Source organism: Dryobates pubescens, chromosome 29 (assembly GCF_014839835.1).
Source record: "Dryobates pubescens isolate bDryPub1 chromosome 29, bDryPub1.pri, whole genome shotgun sequence".
In the NCBI taxonomy this organism is placed as follows: Eukaryota; Metazoa; Chordata; class Aves; order Piciformes; family Picidae; genus Dryobates; species Dryobates pubescens.
In genome coordinates, this window is record NC_071640.1 from 4,341,823 (window position 1) to 4,365,545 (window position 23,723).

Below are 23,723 nucleotides of genomic sequence, written 5' to 3' on the forward strand. Positions count from 1 at the left end.
TCAGGTCAGGGCCCGACAAGTCCATAGCAGGACAAACACAGTCTGCATTTAAGCTCCTGCTGCCTCTGTGTCTGATGGATCACAGCTCCTGCCTTCCCCTCTCCTGCAAGCAGGGGCCCTCAGCAGCAGATCTGCCAAAGCTAAAGGGAAGATTTCCCAGGACTTCAGTTTTCTTTGAGGTGAATCCATGGCTTGGCATCCTCACAGACAGAACCAGTAATGGGCTGCAAGCAGTGGGACAGTGGCACCAGAAAGCATCTCAGTGACCCTCCCACCTGCATTCACAGTGCACAGAGACATTATTGACTCTGTGTATCACCATCACACCAAAAGGTCCTAGCCAAAACAAGCTGCTGCTTCCCTGGGCTCAGCAGAAGAACCAAGCCCTTTCCCCCTGCAGTCTGAAGAGAGCCAAGATGTAAGAGGTTGTTGTAAAGCAGGAGAGGGAATGGGGGGAAGCCCAACCCTCAGTGATTTCACAGGAGCTTGCAAGAAGTTATAGCCTCTTTGAGTCCTCCAGCTAAGAAACAGGAAACACTCATTATTTCAGTGGAATTTCTCTGTGCACTGCACAGAGCTCACCAAGGCCCAGGGGACATTCAAGAGCTGGGAGAGTCCTCGCAAGTAACAAGGGCACCGAGTAGCTGGAGAGGTGATATGCAGAGGGAGCAATACACACCGAGGTTGGGGTAAGAGCAGCTCCCTGTAATGCCTGCTCACCGAGATCTAGGGCACCAGTAAGCCAACACCAAGCCCTGTTTTGCCTTTGCTTCCACTGCTTTCTGCTCCCTCTGCACCTTGCCTTGGCAGGGTTAATGTCTTTGCTCCACAGGCACTGACGAGTTCCCCAAGAAGCCATCAGATGGTTCTTCACCACTGTGAGTTCTCCTTTGTATCTAGGACTCTTACCCAACATTGGCCTTTAAAAAGCAACACCATTCATATGAAAAGTTGATTAATTCCACTTGTTATAATTACTCTCACAAACAAAATCCAGCTATTCCCCCCCTGTGACCATGGGGGATAATGGTCCTTACCCTTCACAGTAAAGCATTTCATTTCCAGGGGTGAGAAGCTCTGTACCAAGCACTAAGTGTTCTTATTAAAGTGTCATTAAAAGCATTTCAGGAAAAGTTCTCAAACTGCAGGGATTTCTGTCGTCACAGCAGCTGGCTGGGACAGCAACTGTGCTGAGTGCTCACTGCCAAAACCACGACTCAGTACCTAAGTCCCTGTCTCTATTCAGGAGTCTCCGCTGGAGCACACTGACTGCAGGCAACGCCACCGCAGCAGCCACATCCACCTTTGGAAGGGTATCAAACGCTGAGGATTTCCCTCTTACACCACCCTGTGGGACCTTGTTCCACCATGGCAGGCTTGCGGGGCGGCTGCATCCCCTCTGTGATTCTGTGGTGCGCTTGGCACCACAGCCAACAGCAGAAACCCAGCGGGAGGGAGCCTGAAGCAGGGAAGCACCAAGATTCACTGGCACCATCCCATAGCTGCAGAAACCTTTGGCCAACTGGTGCTGTACCAGACACTCAAGGCACCTGAAAGATTTGCATGACGCAGGCAGAAATGAACTGGCTGGGGTTTATTTCCTCACTTCCCCTATTTAGTCTTGGCAGCTGAATCAGGCAGTCCCTGAGAACAGCACCTGGCAGCAGCTCCCTGCCTCACCCAGCAGCTCCACAGCTGAGTTTGGGAGACTTCTCTAATAAACCAGAGCACTGGAGTTTCAGGGAAAAGAGAACATTTTAGAGAGCACAGAGGAGAGCATATTTAGCAGCAGCAAGAGAGCTGGAAACAGAAGGAAGCCTTTGAAGAGCTGGGCTGATGGAGAGAGATGGCAAAATTATGTAAAGTAAGAAAATACATACAGAGCTTGCAGGCAGGCTGTGAGCCCAGGGGGGGCTGGTGTGCCTGATACTGGAAGAGCCTTTGATTTCTCTCCTCTTCCCCAAGTTCTCTGCATCAACATTTCAAATGTTAACAATTTCAAAACATTAGTATTTAGAAGAGGGAAGAGCATCAGCCTTACAGACCCAGGGCTCCAGAAACTGCCCAGTCGTGCCTTGCAGCTTCCCCCCACCCAGTGCAGTGAGCAGCACCCACATCAGCCCCAGCAAACACACCAGCACCCACCCCAGCCCCAGCAAACACACCAGCACCCACACCAGCCCCAGCACCCACAGCACCTCACGTCTCCGAGTGCTGGGGACTCATCCAGTCCCCCCACAGCTACACCCTGGCCCCCATGGGTGACTGTAGGGGTCTCTCCAATGAGTCCCCTCTTGGCCAGCCCAGAGGAGGGACAGAAGGCCCTCTTGGCCAAGGAACTCCCCAAGTACCCGGGGAGCTGGCGAGAGGCCTTATATAACTGCGACGCAGGAGCCTCGCGCGCTGAATCCCAGAACTGTCATCGCAGCCTTTGCAAACCCATTTTTACCTCTCTAAGTGTGGCTCATCAGCGACGAACATGAAAGCTGCAAACCCAGAATGTTAACTTGGGATTGCTTTGCAGGGAGCAGAAGAAATAGAGCAGACCTGAGCAGATGCTGAATATCCCTACAGAGCCACGCTACCTCCGACCCGTTCCCTCTGCCTGTGGTGCACTGTACCTGCTCACAGGCAGAGCAAGGAGACCCTGGACCTGTCCAGTCACTGGGAATCTCTTCCCACTTCTTAACAAAACTGGAGAGAGGTTAAAATGGCCAGAGGAAAAGAGAAGGTGTCTGTATACCTGTCACAGCTGTTCAAGCTGGCAAGGAAATTAAAGCCCTTGGGGAAAACCTAAATATATATCTGCAAGGGAAGCATGAAAAGTCTTCAGGCAGAGCCGAGTCACTTTTCCAGATGAGTACATAACGGGGTCACGAGCTGCTTCCCAAGATTTAATGAGCCCAGCACCGGGGTCCTCACCCAGCACAGCTGACAGCCGGCGCTGGCAGGGATGGGCACAGCTTCCACAGCATGACTCAGCCCCGGCACTGTGCAGGGAGCCAGAGCAATGCCGGAAGCAGGGATGCTCAGAGGAGGTGGCAGGGCAGGATCCACACCCAGGGGCTCCTGGGCTCCTCCCTGATGCAGAGCTTGGGGCTGGCAGAGCAACCTTCCCAGGGATGAGCAGGCTGGGGACTGCCCTCCGCTGCCAGCAGCTGCGGTTTGTCGACTCCCAGCTGTAAGGATCTTTGCACTATAAATATTTCTTACTCCAAGAGTTTCTGCTTCCCCTGGGAATGTGAAAACACCTGGTAAACACCCGGGGAACCATTCACCATACCCACAGGAGGAGCAGGGATGAAGAGGTCTCTGTGCCCAAGCTGTCAGTCAGGCAATAAAGCCGTGTGTGGAGTAATTACCACGGCAGTCATAGAATCACAGACTGGTTTGTATCAGGAGGGACCTTTAAAGCTCATCTAGTGCAACTCCCCTGCAGTGAGAAGGGACATCTGCAGCTACAGCAGGTTGCTCAGAGCCCTGTTCAACCTGACCTGGAATGGTTCCAGGGATGAGGCATCTACAATCACTCTGGTGTCTCTAACTTCTCTCCAGCCTTTTCCAATGGATGGAGCCCTGCAGCCCCACTCCAAGGCCAGGATCTTCCCCTTGCTGCCTTCTTTCCACCGGCAGCTGAGCCAAGACCCAGAGGAAGCTCGGTCAGCAGCTAAGGACAGGATAGACCACAGCAGCATGCTCAGCTCCAGCTCCTGCAGCACACTGTCCAAATCACTCCACTCCAGGGGCCACCCTGCTCCTCTGGGCCTCATCCTGGCTTCCTCCAGGGTTTGTTACAGACAGCAAGGGCTGAAAAAGCACCTTATGCCTCCCCACAAAGCCCTTGGAGCACTTGCTATTTCCAGCCCAGCAGCGAAGTGCCTTCAGAGCTGGTGATGCTCCGGATGGAGCCACAGAACACCTCACAGAGCTCCTCAGCAGAGCTCACCAGGAAGCAATTTCGCAGAGGCTTTCAAAGTGCCAAAGTGATCCTTACTTTGCAGTTTTAAGGGTCCCTGAGACTCTTTTTTTTTTTGGTGCATGACTTTTTGGTGTGACAACTTTATTACCCAAGTATTAAAATCCTAATGGAATGATCTGTTAAACTGCCAAGCAGTGTCTGCTTATTAAATGGCTCCAAGAGTTTCTGCTTAAAGTGTGGAGAATTTTGGCACCTACAAATTTTAACTTCTTTTTTTTTTTTTTCTTCTTTGATTTTTTTTTGTTGGTTTGGTTTGGGGGGGGGAGGGTGGGATTTTGTTGTTGTTGGATTTTTTGGTTTGTGGTTTTGGTTTGCTTTGCTTTGTGGTGGTTTTTTTTTAAGATGAATCTTCAAAGCAGAAACTTTGGGGCTCTTTGGCAGCTCTGCTGACTGTGTGTCACGACAATAATTCATAGAATCATAGAATTGTTAGGGTTGGAAGGGACCTCAAGGATCAGCCAGTTCCAACCCCCCTGCCAGGGGCAGGGACACCTCACACTACAGCAGGTTGCTCACAGCCACATCCAGCGTGGCCTTAAAAGCCTCCAGGGGTAGAGCTTCCACCACCTCCCTGGGCAACCTGTGCCAGTGCCTCACCACCCTCATGGGGAAGAACTTCTTCCTAACATCCAATCCAAATCTACCCATTTCTATTTTTTTTGTCATTCCCCCTAGTTCTATCATTACCTAACACCCTAAAAAGTTCCTCCCCAGCTTTCTTGTAGGCCCTCTTCAGATACTAGAAGGCCACAATAAGGTCTCCTCAGAGCCTTCTCTTCTCCAGACTGAACAGCCCCAACTCCCTCCATCTGTTCTCGTAGCAGAGGAACTCCAGTCCACTGATCATTCTTGTGGCCCTTCTCTGGACATGCTCCAGCATGTCTGGGTTTTTTTAACTTCCCCAGGGTCACTGGATCATGCTAGGTACCATTTGCCATGTTTTCTCCTGTTAATGTCACCTTTCATTTTGTAATGCCTTATATAAGGCAGAGAAAATGGCAAGTCCGTATAAAAAAGGAATTCACAATGCGCTGCAGAAATGAGCCATGAACTCCATGGAGTCTATGACAGCCTCATCACAGTGTGTGGGAAGGACTAGAACAAGGGGTTGTACCAGACCATTGATCTCCAAGGATGTTTCTTATTTTAACCTCAATGAGAAAAATTTGCTTACCAATCTGCAGAGGGCTGCAGCTGACAGTTCTGCCATCAGACAGGAGGTCCTGCCAGTCATGGGATGGGCAATGCCCAACTTGAAGCTCATGCTGCACCCAGATGCCATTCTGACAAGCATGGTCTTTCTCTGCACACATTCAGCCAAAAGCAAGGCTCAGCAGCAAGACACTGAAAGGAAAAGGTAATGGAGGCTGCTGGAGCCCTGGAGCAGGCTGCTCGGAGAGGCTGTGGAGTCTCCTTCTCTGGAGAGATTGCAAGCCCAGCTGGACACTGAGATCCTGGGCAACCTACTCTGGGTGACCCTGCTTTAGCATAGGGGGATTAGACTAGATGATGTGCAGAGATCCCTTCCAACCCCACCATGCTGGGATTCTGTGAAAAGAAAGGTTTCGTGTGCCATGCTCAGGCCATCCAAACCACCACCACAAACAGGCACCATGTCCTCAAAGCCTTAAAGATAGCAGTTGCATGCTGATGAAGGTTTTTTACAATGTCAGGTACCTACCCACCTTATATACTCTGAAATACAGGAGTGAAGTGTGCAGATGCCTGCATTAAACCCCATGTCCCTGACATAAGAACCTCCAGGGGCCTCTTCTGCACTGAACCCCCCTGAAATCCTCCCCAGAGGAGAGAGCACTGCTGATGCATCCAACAGACGCATTGCCTTCTGCCAAGCACAGCCAGGCACAAGCAAAAGGTGAGCTACAGCCCCAGAAAAGGATTTTAAGTGAGGTTATTGGACATGGTTGGTCTTATCTTGCCTGTCAGCTTCTAGTTCAACTCCCATGACCAAATCATCTGTTGGGAAGGAAATAACCGCTCCAGGAGCCAGTCTGACAGCAGATGCTGTTTCACAGACGCTGGCTCTTGACTGCCTCATACATTTAAAGTAAAAAGCACACTTAAAAAAAAACTTGTCCTGGCCTCTTTTCATCTCTCATCTAAAGACACACAAAAACAAGAAGGAAAAAGCCTCTTCTTTTTTTTTCCTTTCTCCACCCAGTGTGTCCTTAAAGACTGAACTGCAAACACCTCCCTCTCCATTTATATTCATTCTGACCAGGCAGAAGCTTTTAGGAAGAAAGATTGTTTAATAAACAGACATTTATAACAAGTGTCTGATCTTGCAGCCTCGTCATCTGGAAAAGAGTTCATTAAACCAAGTGAGAAGCTCTCTGATTATTAAGGGTGTTTAATGGGATCAGGCTCCAATTAGACGATGATTGCGTTAATATCTGCAACCAGCAGGTCCAGCTGCACTCCTTTCTCTCCCTAAGACCTGGTAGCGGGAAATAGGGCAGCTTAGAGGGGAGAAAAGCCTTAAAAGGTGGGGTCATTGTTCCAGCTCTCAAAAGATGCTCAAGAAAAGTAGCATCAGGCCCTCACTTGCTCCCTCTGAAGCGGTGCAGTCCCTCAGGAATTCAGTAGCATGAACACGGATGGCAAAGAAATCTCTGGGGGTGTGAATGCCAATCTCATTCAGCAGGCAAAGCCATGCCTGGCACCATGCCATCTGCTTCAGCACGCTTACATGGTGAACAAAGGCTGTCCCTCACCTCCAGCTCTGGCTGCCTTCCTGGGGCAAAGCACATCACCAGCTTCTCATGGAAAAACTTCAGCAGTCCGTGAAAAGGATGGCTCTGGATTTACTTAAACTTTGGGCTTAGCCTGAGCCTGCTGCCCAGCTCTGCAGCCAGGACTCCTTCACAAAGCTGAGCAAGGCATGTCCCTGGGTGTTGCATAGCAAGCCTGGGGGCTTGACAGCTGTGGCCTTGGCTCTTTTTCATTGTTGCTGGGTTGGGGTATTTTAGCTCAGGCCGTTGGGAAGGCTTTCATCCTTCATACAGCGCAATGTGCCTTGTACATGTCCGTAGGCAGAAATATTTGCACTGCTGAGCCCTGGGAGGCTGAACAGTTCTTAGCCACAGAGCACTGCATCTGGCAGTAAAATGCATTTACAAGTTCTTAGCAAGAAAGAAATATCTCCCATTAGAGACTAGAACAAAAGCTGGCTAGAAATTGTTTTTCCTCTTGATTTTAGCACAGTAGCTGCCAGCAATAAACCTCTCCACCAGTGCTGGGCAGTTTTAAGTGCAGATACTGTGTGGGAAGGACCCAAAACAAGTGACAATATTGAGCTCTAAAAGCATTCTAGAGAAAGATGAAGAGGAGCAATTCATGAATATCAGCTCTGGAAGAAGGTGATGAGATGTAGTATCTTTTCACATCACCATCTCCTCACCATGTAACACTTACAGTGACCCAGTACATTACTGCAGCAGAACCTTACAGCTCATGGCAGTCTCTGTACAACAGTTCTGAGATGGCAATTTGAGAGACCTCCACTCTGGAATGAGACTATAAAGTCCTTCTCCACATGGGAAACCTTATGGTACTAATTCACCATGCTGGAACCAATGTCATGTGTACAGGTCTTGAGGAATTTCAGACAGGAGGGGATGAAAGGATGTATGGAGAGGATCAACAACCCCTTCCTTGCTTGCACACCAGCACAGGAGCGAGCACACTCCTGCAAGTCTGTGTGTGTGAGCGCCTCGAGAAGGGTATGTCACTGTGCCAAAGACGTGGAGCTGCTCCAGATGACTACAAAGACCAATCTCAAGTCATCCTAAGTGGGAACTGAAGTGTCAGAGAAGGTCTTCACTCTCAGCAGCGTGGGTGTAATTGCATCAAACTGTAATGAAGCAAATCCATCTTCAAAACCCAAGCTGAGGAACAGTGACTAAATAGCTTCCCCCAATAAATGTCTTTCCAGAGACCAGCTGTAACTTCTCACTGAGAAACAGGGGCACCACCCAATCCCCATTGCTCCGTCCTTGAACAAACTCCGTGACTCTGCATTATAAATGCCAAACGAAATTAGCACTCCACTGTGCATGCCAATTATTTCAATTAAACTCTCTTCTAATAATCAATTACCATCCATTTGATTAAATTAGAATTTTTTCAAACAATACTCCCATATGGAGCTGTTAGCCCAGAGGTAATTATGCACTTCACACACCGACACGTGGGCACTGGGCAAACGAGCTTCTTTAGGCCTCTGCAGCTCTCCCCACTCCTGGTCATCCAATCACATCCATAGCTGGTCTGCAAGAAAATGGTTTAGATGGTGGTTTAGCTCTTTGGAAAGCTGCATTTAGTGCCTATCTGCAGGAAAGATTATAGAATCATGAGTTGGAAGGGACCTTAAAGATTCCAAATCCCCTGTCATGGTCAGGACACCTCTGAAAGACCAGGTTGCTCCAAGCCTCATCCAGCCTGGCCTTAAACACTTCCAGGGATGAGGCATCCACAGCTTCTCTGAGCAACTCATTCCAGTCCCACCACCCTCATAATAAAGAACTTCTTCTTAATGTCCAATCTAAATCTACTCCACTCTAGTTTCCAACCTATCCTACCAAACCTGTCCTATCACCACAGACCCTTACAAACAGTCCCTCTTCAGCTCTCCTGTAGCCCCCTCCAGAAGGCCACTACAAGGTCTCCCCAGAGCCTTCTCTTCTCCAGGCTGAACACACCCAACTCCCTCAGCCTGTCCTCTCTGTTGAAGCCTTTTTGCTCACATACAAATCAGCACACTGCATGCAGCAAAGTTCAGATTAAATAGTTGTGGGGAACTGATTAAGGTATTTCCAGAATGAATGCAGTATAGCTTGGCCAGATGCTGCTGTCCTGACGGTAGCAGCTACAAGACCAGCTCAGCTGAAACAGAAGAGGAGACTCAAGCTACACCAAGAGTGTTCACTTCCCCTCTGCCTACAGCTAGGCTGCCTGTTCTCCCTGGTAAAAATAAAGATACCGTGCTGGGACCAGTGGTGAAGGCAGTGCTGGCTGAGCCCCAGCCACACAAGCTCTGTCACAACCCAAGTTACACGAGTGGCAATGCCAAGTGTCCCTCTTCAGGCAGAGACATCTGTGTCTCACCAGAGCTGCTCGCTGGCATTGCCCCTGCTGGGTCCTGATCAGTGAAGAAGAGGAAGGAGACAAGATCCTCCCACCACCCCCATGGAGGCAGGGGGAAGTTCAGAGACTGCTTCTTTCTCAAACCCAGAGCCAAGGAAGCAAAACCAGCTCCAAAGACAGGGCAGAAGCCGTGGCTCGGGGTCAGCAGAGGCTGGCCCAGGAGGGACAGCGATGTCCTGTCCACCCAGTGCTAACAGCTCCTGCCTTCAGCCTCCACGTGTGCAGGAGCAGGATTCCCAGTGCTCTGAGGAGCTCTCACTCCGTGAGTCTCGGGAGTAGAACTCCCACTTTTGGCAAAGGCCTGCCTCGCTCGTAAACATTTCACTGGTGGATTTTTTGCTGCTTCCTGACAGGATAACACATTTCTCAGCGATGTCACTGCTGCCCACGGGATGGCAAGGTCTCAGGCTGACATTTGCTAAACATCTTCACCACCTGCTCCCCAGAAACATTCCTCTCTCCTAGACAGAGGAGACATTTTTCTTGACAGCTCCTGCCATCAGGGAGCTATCACATACTCTGTCATGGAGCCACCACGTTCGTGCTTCATGCTCTAAGTGCTCTGTGGCACCCCAGCAACGGGTGCCTGATTCACTGGGGCACGGACCCATGGCCAGGGCTCACAGAGGGCCGGTCAGGCCTTTGGAAAGGCCAAGTCCCAAATAAATCTGCTTGTGTTGCTCTGAAGTCAGAACATGACTGCAGCAAAGCTCAACCAAAGCGAACTGTCCCCATCAGCGCAGCGGGAAAGGATATGAGACACGCGGAACGGCTCGATGACTCTACCCACAGCCCCAAAAGTAATTGCTCCCTGCTTAAAGGCAGCTGCTAAATTTGCAGAGCAACGCTCCCGCTGCCGTGGAGCCTGCGTGGGCTGCAGGAAGCGCAGCAGAGTCACTAATGCAAACACAGTCGCTGGAGTACCGGCACTGGCTCCGCAGCCTCCCCGACGCACTCCCCCACGGTTCCTTCCCAAAGCTGCTGCAGTCCTGCCAAGCTGCGGCACTTGTGGATGGTGGATGGAGCCCCTTGGCTGGAGACCCAGCAGGTCTGAGCAGTGCAGAGTCCAAAGAAGCTGCAAGACGACCCCAGGGGAGCCATAGCCTGCAAAGGAGCACGGGGTGTTCACCAGGCAGCAGAAATCACCACCCAGCCAGTGTTAATCATGATCAGCCCCAGGAGATCACAGAATACAATAGTCCTGGTTGGAAGAGACCTTTAAGATCATCAAGTCCAACCATTAACTGAGAACTGCAGGTTACTGCTAAGCCACGCCACACAGTACCACATCTACACAGCTTTTAAATCCCCCCCAAGGATGGGGGCTCCACCACTGCCCTGGGCAGCCTGTTCCAGGGCTTGACAACCCTTTCAGGGTTGGTCCACCCCACAGACAGCTCCTCCAGCATCTCACACACAAACACACCTTGCCAGTCAGCTTTATGCAAGGCTACAACCAAAGCTAGAGGACAAGTGACAGCGAAGAGTCCTGGAGAGAATAATGAAATCACAATTTTGCCATGAGTTCAGGGAGTTCTGTTGGGTAGGAGTCATGTTTGTGTTGTCCTCAAGAGGGCTCTACCAGAGTGTTATGAGGCAGCAGCAAAAATCATCTGTGGCAAAGAAACTGTTGACAACAGCAGACATAAAATTGCCTCAGTAAACCAACTGCAGTGGGGTACAGAGTGAGGGACTGGCACAGAGTGAGGGACAGGCACTGGGCAGTCCCATTCAGGTCAAAGAAGCAATGCCGCAAGGGTGAGAAAGTGAATGGTGTCCGAGATGGATCCCCACAAGCAACAGAAGGAGGTTTGCATTGACCACAGCGAGTATGTGCACTCTTCTCCATCAGCTCCTTGCAACACCAAGCAGCCCATCCAAGCACACAGACCATTCCCTGGGTGATGGAAGGCTGCTCCCCTCCCCAAGGGAAGAGGTGAGGGCTCAGCACTGCTCCTCACATCCCAGCTGGGAACAACTCCAGTATCGGGGAGCTGGGGCAGCTTTGGTTCCAGCCCACCAGAGCATGCTGGTGGCACAGCAGAAGGCAGCAGCCAGTACCTCACTGGTGCCCAGCTTTGCAAGCAGCAGTTGCACCCTGAGCAAAAGCAGGTTATTTCTGAGCCAGCAGCTTCAGGCACAAGACAAACCTTCATTGTGTTTTTTAGCTCATATCAGTCCAGACTTTAATACATCAACACAGTAACCCTACCATGGGAAGAGCTGAACAAACCTCTCGGCTTCACCAAGGTGACACCACACTCTCTGTCCCCACTCCAGCCACGCTTCAGCCCTTTGCCCTTGAAGCAGCTCACTGATCTCACCCATTTAATTTGTTGCTGTTTCACTCTTTATGTTATCCAGCTGACCCCATGAGCTACCCACCCCCAGGCTCCATCAGCATGTGCTGTTATCCTCAGCCTTCTGCACAATTCCTCCTTCCTTCCTTCCCTCCGGCTGCGCCCACGTCCTGGTCTGGCTCTGAACTCTCGAAGGCTGCGGCCATGGCTACTTTGTACATCATGCTATGTGTATCTGCACACCCACACAACTGCTGCACAAAAGCAGGCAGGGAAAAACAGTGATGGAGAGAGGAAATAAGGTCATGATAGCAGATAAAACTTCAACGGTAGCATTTTGTACCAAGTGACATGTAGCACTGTGATCTAAACTCTGCACTCTCTTTGAAAGACAAGAAAGAATGGAAGAGCAAATTATTTTCATTACAGCAATGCAGCAAATTAATAGGCTGATAATGGAAGAAATCTCCCAACTCCTGGGCTTGGAGGCTGGTGCTGCTCAGCCTCACACTGCCCAGCAACCTGCCTTGCCAACCCTTCATGGACAAACTGTGGCCAGTGCAGCTCCGTAGGTAGCTGGCGAGAGGTTGGTACAGTGCTGGTGTGACCTATTCTCTGAGCTGTCAGTCAGGAGGAATAACCAAGGTGTTTTCTTTGCAAATGAATACCTACAGCTTTGCTACAGATCCAGGCAAGTGCCAGTGGAGCAGAGGCAAATGCAGCATGGCAAGGCAATCTTCACTAGCTGAAGGGCTTCAGCAGGAAGATGTATTCATGTCTCTCTTGATAAGCAGGACTGAAAATAGTAGACAATAAAGAATTAATCCTCTCTATTGGTGGAACTTCAGGGAAACTGAGATGTTTGGATTCAAAGTTCAGGGTTTTCTTCTTCTCTAAACCCCTCTGCTGCATAGTCTATCACGAATGAAGTGTCTGAGATGCTGTGCCTTACAGAGGGAGAGATTTACTCACCAATTTGTTTAGGCTCTGCTTGTGACCTCTTTTACCATGACCAGAGTGGGGTCCATGAGAAGGCCACTCACACTCAAGTAGAGGACAGGACTGGCTACAGAAGGCAGTGATGGTGGGGCAGGACTTGGATCCCCATCTCTCCTGAGGCTGCCAGTGGGGGAAGTCTGAGCTAAAACTCCCTACATGCCATCAGTCACCAAACAGGTTGTGCAGGGGAAAAGGAATGAGCACCACCTTCAGAAAGCAATAAATCATTTCCCTAGGGAACAAAGATGCAACTGTGACGAGATAAGGCAGTGGGAAAACATAGCAGAAAAATTTAATGCATTCTCTGCCATTACAACTACAGCTGCCAAATCGTTTCTCATGCTGTCACTAAGGCAGCAGTGACAGCCTGACCTTCTACCCTCACCCAAGTCAACTGTAGCACTCCACTGATTTCCACAGACACAGGGCTTTGCTCTGACCATCGAATGGCTTGAGTTGGAAGGGACCTCAAAGATCATGAAGTTCCAACCCCCATGCCATGGGCAGGGACACTTCCCACTAGCCCAGGTTGCTCCAAGCCTCATCCAGCCTGGCCTTAAACACTTCCAGGGATGAGGCATCCACAACTTCTCTGAGCAACCCATCCCAGTGTCTCACCATCCTCATAGTAAAGAGCTTCTTCCTAATATCCAGAATAAATCTACCCTGCTCTAGTTTAAAACCACTCACCCTTGCCCTGTAACCACAGGCCCTTACAAACAGTCCCTCTCCAGCTCTCCTATAGCCCCAGTCAGGTACTGAAAGCATACTATAAGGTATCCCCAGAGCCTTCTCTTTTCCAGGCTGAACAGACCCAACAGCAGTAAGAAAGATAAAAAATGTCATCATTTTTTCCACCAAATCTGAGGACAGAGACTCACATTTCTGATCTCTGCCAAGATTTTATATGCAATCAACCTTCTTCCACCAGCTCACGTGTGATGTCTGTTCTCTGCTCTTTACTGGACAGTTTAAGTAGCTGCCCATTGGAGCACAGCAGCTCCAAGAAGCCCCAGGCATAAAGGTGCACACAAAGCTGGAGCAACCAGCAATGTCCCCATCAGGCTTCAGTCTCATGCAAGGAACACGTGGAAAGAGATTTGCCCTAGTTAACCATGGTAGGACCCAAGACTCCAGCATTTTTCATGCCACTCTGCATTCCATGCCTTCAGTCTCACTGCAGGCAGCTTTTCAATTAGGACTTTCCACATGTTCTGTATAACATGGTCAAGAGGAGTAAAAATATTCATTTTGCTAATGTGTTTGATTCTCCTTCTGCAAGGTCAATGTCAGCCACTCAGGTCCTCCCCTGACAGCATGCCCACCTTGCAGAGCACCTGGAGTACAAGCACTTAGAATCATAGAATCAACAAGGTTGGAAAAGACCTCAAAGATCATCAAGTCCAACCTGTCACCCAACACCTCATGACTACTAGACCATGGCACCAAGTGCCATGTCCAATCCCCTCTTGAACACCTCCAGGGATGGTGACTCCACCACCTCCCTGGGCAGCACATTCCAATGGCCATCAACTCTTTCTGTGAAGAACTTTCTCCTCACCTCCAGCCTAAACTTCCCCTGGTACAGCTTGAGACTGTGTCCTCTTGTTCTGGTGCTGGTTGCCTGGGAGAAGAGACCAACCCCCACCTGGCTACAACCACCCTTCAGGTAGTTGTAGACAACAAGAAGGTCTCCCCTGAGCCTCCTCTTCTCCAGGCACTTGCTCCTCCTCATGGCCCTGCTCTCCTCTTTTGCTCTTGAAGACATCTTGAGCCAAAAAAACCCAGATCTGCAACTGGTGTGAGTCTCTGCTGGGACTACACCCATGGCCATGGTGGACATGGCCCTCTGCCACCTCTGGCCATGCTTTCAGGTAATCTGAAACACTGCTTTCACTTTCCAGCCCATCTGCTCAACAAACTGAAGAGAAACCCAAGTGAAAGTGAATAAAGCAAGCAAATCCACCAGGGAGGGATGGAAATTTAAGCCCATGGTGTTAAATTGCACTAAATAACTGAAAATCAATGTTGTTTTTCCTTCTCATCAGGGTACAGCTGTACAGGCTGCAGCTCTCCAGGGACACCTCTGCTCATTTCACCAGACTGCTACATGCCTGCACTTTTATTGCTGGCAAGGGTCTGTTAAAGCAATATCCCTGTAAAGAGTAATGACATTTGTTAAATAAAATCATATATATAATTATAAAAGAAGTGCACTTCTTCCCTTAGTCTACTTTCCTAATATTCCTGCTGATGTCCAGGGACTCCTGCCTTAAGGTGAATAGTCAAAGGCACACCAATAGCTAGAAGGAAACATCCATTTAAAGAACTCCAAAGAGTACTTCAATTAAGACATTGCATTAGTAATCATCCCTGCAGCCTTTCAGAACATCTGGAAAAGCAAAGCACAGGTAGGAATTGCATCTATTGTTAAAGGGAAAGATCTACAAACAGAAGAAAACCCAAATCCTTCCTATAAAGCTGTCCCAGCCTTCCAACACACTCTTCACCCAGGTATATCCCATCTGAAACCAGGATGAGGAATCCAGTGGTGACCCATGTTGAGTTTGCCTCTGTCAAGGGAGAGGATACACTGCTGTCACCCTTGCTGGAGAGAACTGGGCCTCCCAGGGCTGCAGTCGTTTTGGTTACTCTTCCCTGCAAGGTGGCAAATGGTACTGCCAGCAGATTTAAGTGCAACAACAACATGCCCCAGGTGCTTTTACCCTACATTACTACAAGCACTGCTAGTCTAGACCTAAGACATCACATTTCAGAGCCATGCCTCATGGCCTGGGGTACCCCTGCCCACACATTCAGAGAGCAGAAGCAAGCCTCAGCAAGGACAGGTTTTGGAGTTTCCTTCTCTGGAGAGATTCCAGACCCACCTGGACGTTGTGATCCTGGGCAACCTGCTCTGGGTGACCCTGCATTAGCAGAGGGGTTGGACAGGACAGTCTCCAGAGGTCCCTTCCAACCCCACCTTGCTGGGATTCTGTGATTGTCCACAGCTTGGGCTGACAGAGAGGAGCTGTAGGGATCTACTTTGGAGAGAGCTAAACCACTATGTGTCACCTGCCCGACTCACTCTGCTGCCTGGCCCAGGAGCAGGAGCCTCTATAGAACAGCAGTCACTCTGGCTGGGAGCAGGGTCACTGCCACAGGCTGGCTGAGGATTTTGCTCGTGTTCTGTCAGACAGAAACTTCCTGACCAAGCTCTGACTCAGGAAAGCAGCCTAATCAAATTAATAAATGTTTTGATTTTGCTTTGCCAGGTGGCAAAAGCAGAGGAGAAATAGTTCAATTCCAGTGGCCACACAGGCACTCCTAAGATTCTGTTTCAGCTTCCACCATCCTCACCAGGGTTATTTATGACTTGGTTTGGAGCTGGGCTCAGGCATCAAAACTGAGATTGAGCCACCACTTGAGAGATTTAGCACACAGGGCTGGGGAGCACTGGGTCTCAATGCTGTTATTGAGGGAATGGGGTTTAGACAATAAATACCTTCATCCTGCCTCCACAAGCAAAGGATCAAACTGCAGGGAGGTGAAAAGCCTTTGCCAGAGAAATTTTGAGGCAGGCAGGCATGAGAGCTGTATTTTCTAAATCCAGGTACAAACCTTCACAAGCACAGATGGTACAGCCCAAACAGACATTGCAGCCCAGAAGCTAAAATATTGGCCATTACCTCACCATCACAGACATAAACATCCCTCTCTAACTTCTCCTCACAAACTGGATTTTTCAAATGAGCATCTGCCTCTTCCAAATAAAATGAGAGAAATTGCCCATTAAATCAAATGGCAATGAAGTGGGGACTCAGCTGCAGATATATTCAAGGAACCTGACAGAGGGACACAAAACTGCTGAGATCCATTAATGTAATGATGCATTTGATGAGGAAGTCACTTGGGGCATGTTAGCATAAAAACTGCGAGGATAAGATCCTCCAAGCCTGGTATTTCAGCACCCTGGTCTGTTTGTGCCAGCTATAATCCAACCCATGATTCAGAGCCACCACTCAGTGACAAGCTCAAGAGCCAAAGACCAAATGTCAGTTAAAAGCCAAAGGAGTTTCTGAAGTCTAACCTGGAAGCAGAAATGAAAAAGAATCTGCTCCAGTTGCTCAAAGTCTCTTTTCTCAGTTATGCAACATCTGAAAAGTCTTTTATTTGAAACAGGAGATGTTACAATTCTCATGGAGATGCTGCTGAATTCTTCTGCACAAGGAGCTTCTCCAAACATCCTCATCCATCAAAATGATCCTTTGCTGATAATTAGCCTCAGAAAAATGCACTTAATCAAAGTGACATCCATTATTTCTTGCTACTGTAAATAGGACTGTGGCTTCTGACAACAATTTTCTGGAAAGTATTCAGACTATTTAAATGAGGCTCAAATAAGCTCCTAATGGCACTTCTCTGTGATACAGTTTAATTTTCTTTATGGGGGTTTTAAATACATGTCCCAACTCAGTTGTCAGCATTGTCCAAGGAAAGGGAATGCAGATCAAAAACTGCAGTAAAGATCAAAGGGATGCCACAGCTTGTGGTATGGAACAATATTTATCAATTCAGCAGATGTGCTTTCTCAGCTGCCTTCAATCAGCAAATACCAGTATCACTTGAGAACAGAAGCCTTCCATACACGGCCCAAACTCGCAGCTGGGAGTTTGGGAAGCTGAATTCAGCTCCTTTTCCCTTCCAGCAGCATCCCTTGGCCTTGCTCCCACACCAGGTACCACTGCAGGGAGGGTTCCCATGGCTGGAGGAGCCATGTGCCAAGCATGTGAAAGGGCAGCCAGGACAAACCAGAATTCATGCCCTCAGTTCTTCACCTTCTTTTTGTTACAGGTTCAACATCTTAAACTCTGCCTTCACTGCTCTATTCCGGTGCCTGTGACTATTTCACGACAACAAAACACTGGTGAGATAAGAAATGCAATACTGCCACAAGAGAGCAGAACAGGTCTCTTTTTCTCCCAGTATTGACATTGACAGAACCTTCCAAACAGAGGGAAAGAAACTTCTGAACCAGACAGGCCAGAAAACTGAGGTAACTTCCACGTGCACAAAAAGAACCTTCTCTCTCCAAAGGGAAAATTATCTCCCGGTGCCCATTAGTCAGATTTACGCTGAGACTGCATTTTGTGCCCTCTGGGAATTTATTGCTGAGTGGCAGTTAATCCTGTCTCCAGAACCTAAAGACTTGCCTTGCAGAAATGTCAAGCTTGGTATTTAAATACAGTTGCACTGCACTGAGACAGCTCAGCCCAAAGCCTTCTCAGTGTCTCATGGTAGTGACTTCTAAAGATGAATAAGATGTTGGAAGGAACACTTCCATTTGCCACCTCTATATTTGCTTGTCATTAGGCTTTTCTCTCTCCGTTGCACAAATCCATTTTCCTCCCCCTCTCCTCTTCCAGCCAGTCTTTTCCTCTTTGCTCCCTGGCTGATTTATTACCACTCACCACAGAAAATTCATAGTATTATTTCAGTTCTCATGTCAATCAGCCTGCCTGCCAAGGAGCAAGCCTGCCTTAGTTTGACTGATTGTCTTCACCTCTTGCTTTCTAAAAAGCAAAGTCCAATCGAGGCGGCCTATGGTACCTGTTCCACCTCATAATCACTGATTAGCCCTTTCAGTTCCATGAATTATCTGGACATGCTCCCTCCTCCTGCCATACCACAGTTCTCTAATTATCCACTTGTTCCAGCAAGATCTTGCCTCCTCAAGCTCCAGCATTACCTCATTCTCTTACCTCAGGCCAGTGTTGGTGTCTCCTCAGCATCCTCTCTGATGAGGATGGATTAATACATTTCTAACAGAAGTGGTTCTAATTTCCCAGGAAGCAGCAAAACCTGGATTCCTCTACAGCTTCCCATTCTTCCAGTCTCCTGCTGACCCCAGAAACCTCACTTTCATCAGCACACCATCGTTCTAGGGGAGCTTTTCAAAAGCAGCTATTTGAGATGCTAATGGTTTTAGCATTGCTTTTGTAAATAAATGAGATACTCAGTGCTAGGGGTGTTTTCCTCCAGTGTTACATCTGTAAGTCCAATGAGCTCTATTTTACCATTCACAGTTCCCCACACTGTTGACGTGGGGAATTTTCCCCAGCACATTCCTGTCAGTGCTGTAACAAAGCACTTCAAAGCACATCTCTGAGCTGCTTAGTATTTATAAGCAGAGCAAAGCCAAAAAGCCTTGCTGATTTTCCTCTGCTAGCCTAAATCAGCTCTTTATTCAGTTGGTTTGGAACAGACTGATCTACTAGTCATAATTACTCCAGCAAGCTTGCTTCAGCCAGTGTCATTAATGATTTGGACTGAAATTGAGGCCTAACAGCACCACTTCCAAAATCCTAAGGCAGTGGCTCACCTCCCAGTGAAGCCAAGAGGACTCCATGTGACTAGCAAATGTGTGCTCAGAGATTTGCATTCCCAAACCCACTGGGAAGTTTTAAATATTTGCTGGATGAAGGGGAAAGTCAAACAACGAAAGACAGCAGCACATAAAGCAAACAAAATTAAGGTATCTTGAGTAACAAAGGTAATTCATTCAACAAAGTAATACGGAGTATCCCCACACTAAAACTAAAGAGAGGTTCTGGATCAGAAACACTCAAATCCAGATGAAAATGAAGGTCAAGGGTTACAGCAGTGATGTGCAGAAACCCCACAATCTGCAGCTGCCATCTTCTGTATTTCAGATCAACTCATAGAACCAACAAGCTTGGAAAAGACCTCAAAGATCGTCAAGTCCAACCTTCAAACACTTCAATACGAAAACTACTAAACCTGTAAACTCCACATTTATTCAGACGAGCCACACCATCCCCACTCTGAAATCTAAACATTCTCTGCAGCAGGAGTCTCCTATCAGCCTCTCATCTGGTGCAAGAAAACTTTATTAATATTTAAGTACCTGTTAAGGAAATCCGGGCTTTATAATCTCGAGGAGCACAGACTCATTTCCAAGACAGCTCAATTTTAATGCAGCTATAAAAGTTGGGAACACTTCCCTAGAACACTTGTAAATCTAACATTCTCAAAGTCAAATACACTCTCTCTCTTTTTTTTCTTTTTGGCATGACACCTTGTACTCATTTTAAAAAATGAAATTACCTTTAAACACAGATGCACAAAAGCCTTGATGCAGGCGTGCCAGAGGCACAGCAGCTACCCAAAGGCTAATCACAAGCAATTGAAGTGTTATTTTCAGCAAGAGTTACATCTGTCTCTGTATACACCATGCAATTAATTGGTGGGGAAAGATGACCGTCTAACTGTCTCCTCATTAGCACTGTAGCTCCTTGCTTATTCTGCCACGAACAGAGTTAAAGGCAGGGTTGTTCTTGTTCCACTTCATGTAACTGCTCTGCTCATAGAATTCACTTTGCACTCATGGCATTCCTTCGTTTGTTTCAGCTCACTCAACCTGATACTAAATCCTTGCCAGCTACTCAGGAATATCAGGCTTGGTGCTCAACCCATAAAGGCCGTTTCTCTAGACATCCCAAGAATGGGAGAGTTGTGCCAGATCCACAGCATCCCTTTAGGGTTTACTCCCATAACACCCCCTGCTGCAAAGACAGCCTCTGAGAATAGCCTAAATGAGCCTTACCCCCAAAAGAAATGCATAATCTCAACCCAAAATCTGCATGTGGCTTAAGATGGAGTTTTACCAGCCCCTCACCTCACCAGCTGTCCCCCATGCATCTCTGAGACAGCAGTCATGTTCCTCCTCACCAACCCCTCATGGGACTCAGCAAGCTGCCCAGCAAGCTGCCACACATCTCTATTTCTGCTGGCCCAGTGTACCCATAACTGCCACTACCAAGCAGCTCTGGCATGTCGACCAGCCCTGGAACACCCACACGTTCCTGGCACTTACTGCCCAAGGTGTACTCACATGCATCCCCACGGCCTCCAGGGCCAGCACACCCACACACATCCCAGTGCCCCTTGATCACTGATACCTGCGAACACAGCCCGGTGCCCGCAGACCCCGAGCACTTCCCGCATCCCGATACCCTCCGCCGCCGGGTCCGCTACAGTGAGATCCGGCCGCCAGCACCGCGGAGAGCTCCGCGCCCGCGGGATCAGCACCGCAGACAGCTCCACGCCGGCCGGGCTTCAGCACCGCGCACAGCTCCGCGTCCGCACCCACCCCAGGCGTGGGCACCCCACACACAAAGTGGGGTCCCAGGTGTGTGTCCCCAACCCCAGGTATGTGTCCTCCATCCAAGCTCTGTGTGTCCCCAGCCCTGGGGACTGCCTGTCCCGGGTATGCGTCTCCCTCCCTACCCCACTCCTGGAGGTTGTGGGGGTGTCCCTTTCGTGCCGTCCCCCCCATCCCGCTGTGCCCCCGAACCTGTCGTCGCTCTGGAAGGACTGGTCCCCCAGCAGTAGATCGCGGAAGCGGTACCGGGGCGGCAAAGGCAGCACTTCGGACTCCAGCTCCGTCATCTTCAAGGCGGCGATGTCCAGAATGACCCCGCTCTTGCGGCTCCCGCCGCCGTCCCCGCCGCCGCAGCCGCCGGGCGACGAGAGCCTGAGGGAGAGAAGGGGGCAGTGGCAATACTGGGGGGAAAGGGGGGTTTAGAACAGGGACAGGGGGGACGCCCTGCCTTGCCCTGCCCGCCCCTGCCGTCCGCCCCCGCCCCGACACCTCCTCCTGGGGCCGGCCCCGCACAACCCGCACCCCGGCACGCACCGGCCGCTGCTGCCCCGCACCGCCGCCCCCCGCGCCGGGAGAGGCTGGCAGCCCCCCAAATGCAATTACATTGCGGGGCAGGCGGCGGTGCCCCCACTGCAGAGAGCTCCCCCCGGGGGCATGAGTAGCCAAGGGCTCGGCCAGCCTCAGGTGAGGGGCCGGCGGGGTGGGCACGGCACAGAGTCCGGTCCCCCGGAGCGCCCCGCAGCCCGCTGCGCACAGGACATTTGTTCCACAGCAGGCAAACAACAGAGAGCAAGAGGAGCCAATGGAACAGCCCAATCAGCAGCAGGAAACAAAACCGCTCGCAAGATAGATCCACAGCTGAGAACCAAACCCAGATCCACCCCCAGCCTCCCTCCGCAAGGAGAAGTGTGGATGGGAGGCAAACGAGGCGACGGCTCCACAACTGTGCTGGAGGCAGAAGCACAACCTCCCCTCCGGCCTGCCAGTTCTTAAATCATCTGAACAGTCCCAGTATTAAATGAGAAACCGCGAACACTGATGAGTCAGTCGTCTGTCCAGCTGCCAAGTGTCGTGGCCAGGAGGATATATCACCCATCCCTTGGCATGCTGGTGCCTCTGATCAAGGGTGGGGGGATTGCGATGCCTGGGAGAGACCCAAGGTGATAGCTCAAAGACAGCAATGTACAGCCAGCTCCACACAGTCTGCTCTGCCACACAGAAAGGAGATGAAACTCAGCCAGCTCTCAGACTAGCATTTCAGAGGGTTAAGAGCTTGTGTTTGGTCTCTTTTTTTCAAACAACATTTACCAGCCAGAACATGGGCATGGCATTGCTGCCCTGTGCCACTTACTAATTTCAGCAAACCAGAGTTAAGCTAAAACTTCCCTTTGCAAGGGAACAAAGCCATTCAATGCCCTAAAGCCATTGTGCAGACAGACAAAGCAAGATCAAAGCTCCTGATCCTTTGGGGTTTGGCTTCATCAGTGCAATTTATCTGTGCCATGAAAAGAACTCCAGTTTCACAGACCCTCTGTGGAAAGTGGGAAGGATAGGGAAATCCTGGAAGAGGAGATGTAGTGCCTCTGCAGAGAGCTGGTTCTTTATCCCTCACATATAAACCTTTGGAGTGTGATTCAGGCAAATAGCTGAAAGGCTCCAACTCATGTCAGATGTACTTCCAAGGGTCTCACCCAAAGCCTCTCCAACCCACTCCTGCCACCTCCCCGCAGCTTTGCCTCCAGTACATATTGCATAAGCTATATGCAGGGGGAAAAAAGAGCGTCAAACAGCTGAATACTAACTTGGCAATAGGTGGACATGTAGGGCTTTTGCTGCTGGCTGCAGAGATGTGATCTGAGGCTCTTCAAATCATCTTCCACCTTTAACAACTCAAGCCCCAGTAAATAAGTTCCCAGCTGACCAGGCTCCAAAGTCCTGTTCAGCTGTTGTTCCTGAGTTTCTGGAAGAGCAACCAGCATGCAAAATTTCTGCTGAACACAGCCCCAGAAGACAAAGCAACTCACTCTCAGCACTTCAGATGTTTCTCACCGATGTTATTTGCCACTTAATTCTGTACCCCTGAGCTTTTCAATCCCTTTTAGCTGCCATATGCACACTGCATACATCTGTGCAGGGCCTTGGGCACCAGGGACATTACTCTACAATACACATTGATCCAAAACATGGTCTTTAAGAGAAATCAAGGCAACTTCTGTCAACTCAAGGACTCCCTCTGGATCAAGTGCTGTAAGAACAAAAGTTAGCTGACCACCTTTAACTTGCATTGCAAAGGAGGATCTAACCTTCATCTAATCACAAAGGAAAAAGGCACAATTAAATCCTTCCTCTTAGAGCTTAACTATGATAAGTTACTCCAAATGCACACTTTCTCCAGGCCAGCTCCAGCAAAGTTCTAGCCCAGCTGGGATTTTTTGCTGCCAAGGGGCCAGGACAGCATCATAGAATTGGACTTTCAGGTAGAGGAAAAGATAAATTTTAAAGATCATCCATTCATCCACTCATTCACTGTCAGAACACATGATTTCAGATGTCTAACTCCAAATGTGGGTGTTAGAACTGCATCTGAAGGACACTGCCACACACAGTGAGCTCCACTGATTATTAAGGGCCTGTTTAAAGCAGCACAGTTTCCTCTCCTAGAGGCAAGACTGAGCTCTACGGCTGCACAGACATGGACACACTGACTGCCATGTGGAAAGGGCACCTTTACACAGAGCTGCCACCCTGTCCTACATTCCCCACAGCTCCCACAGCCTGAGGTGCAGGCAGGCAGGACCACCCTAGCCCTGCACCCACCAGAAGTCAAGGACATTCATGTCTACACAAAACTACCTTCCTCAAATGTCAAACACTTGTATTTTGGGGTTGGATGTGTTGGGTTTGTTTTTTTTCAACTCCACGTGATTCTTTCAATCCAAATTAATCCTCCTCTTTTGGCCCCAGGTAATGTGTCAGATTCAGGGCAAAAAAAAAAAGCAAACATTTACCACTGTCCTTCATTAGCATTAAGAAATTGTAGTAAAATCCAATTATACCAGTATCTGTGGAAACACAATTTCTGCTTTGTATTTGC

At 49.4% G+C, this 23,723-nt stretch overlaps 1 protein-coding gene across 1 annotated transcript in view; it reads right to left on the bottom strand.

The window, feature by feature from the left end:
• KCNT1 (potassium sodium-activated channel subfamily T member 1) overlaps positions 1-23,723 on the bottom strand; it is a 94,496-nt gene that overhangs the window by 58,933 nt on the left and 11,840 nt on the right. The window contains exon 2 of the mRNA XM_054174583.1: positions 20,822-21,001. Coding sequence (XP_054030558.1) covers positions 20,822-21,001 — 180 coding nt within the window. The remainder of the gene's footprint in view (positions 1-20,821; positions 21,002-23,723) is intronic.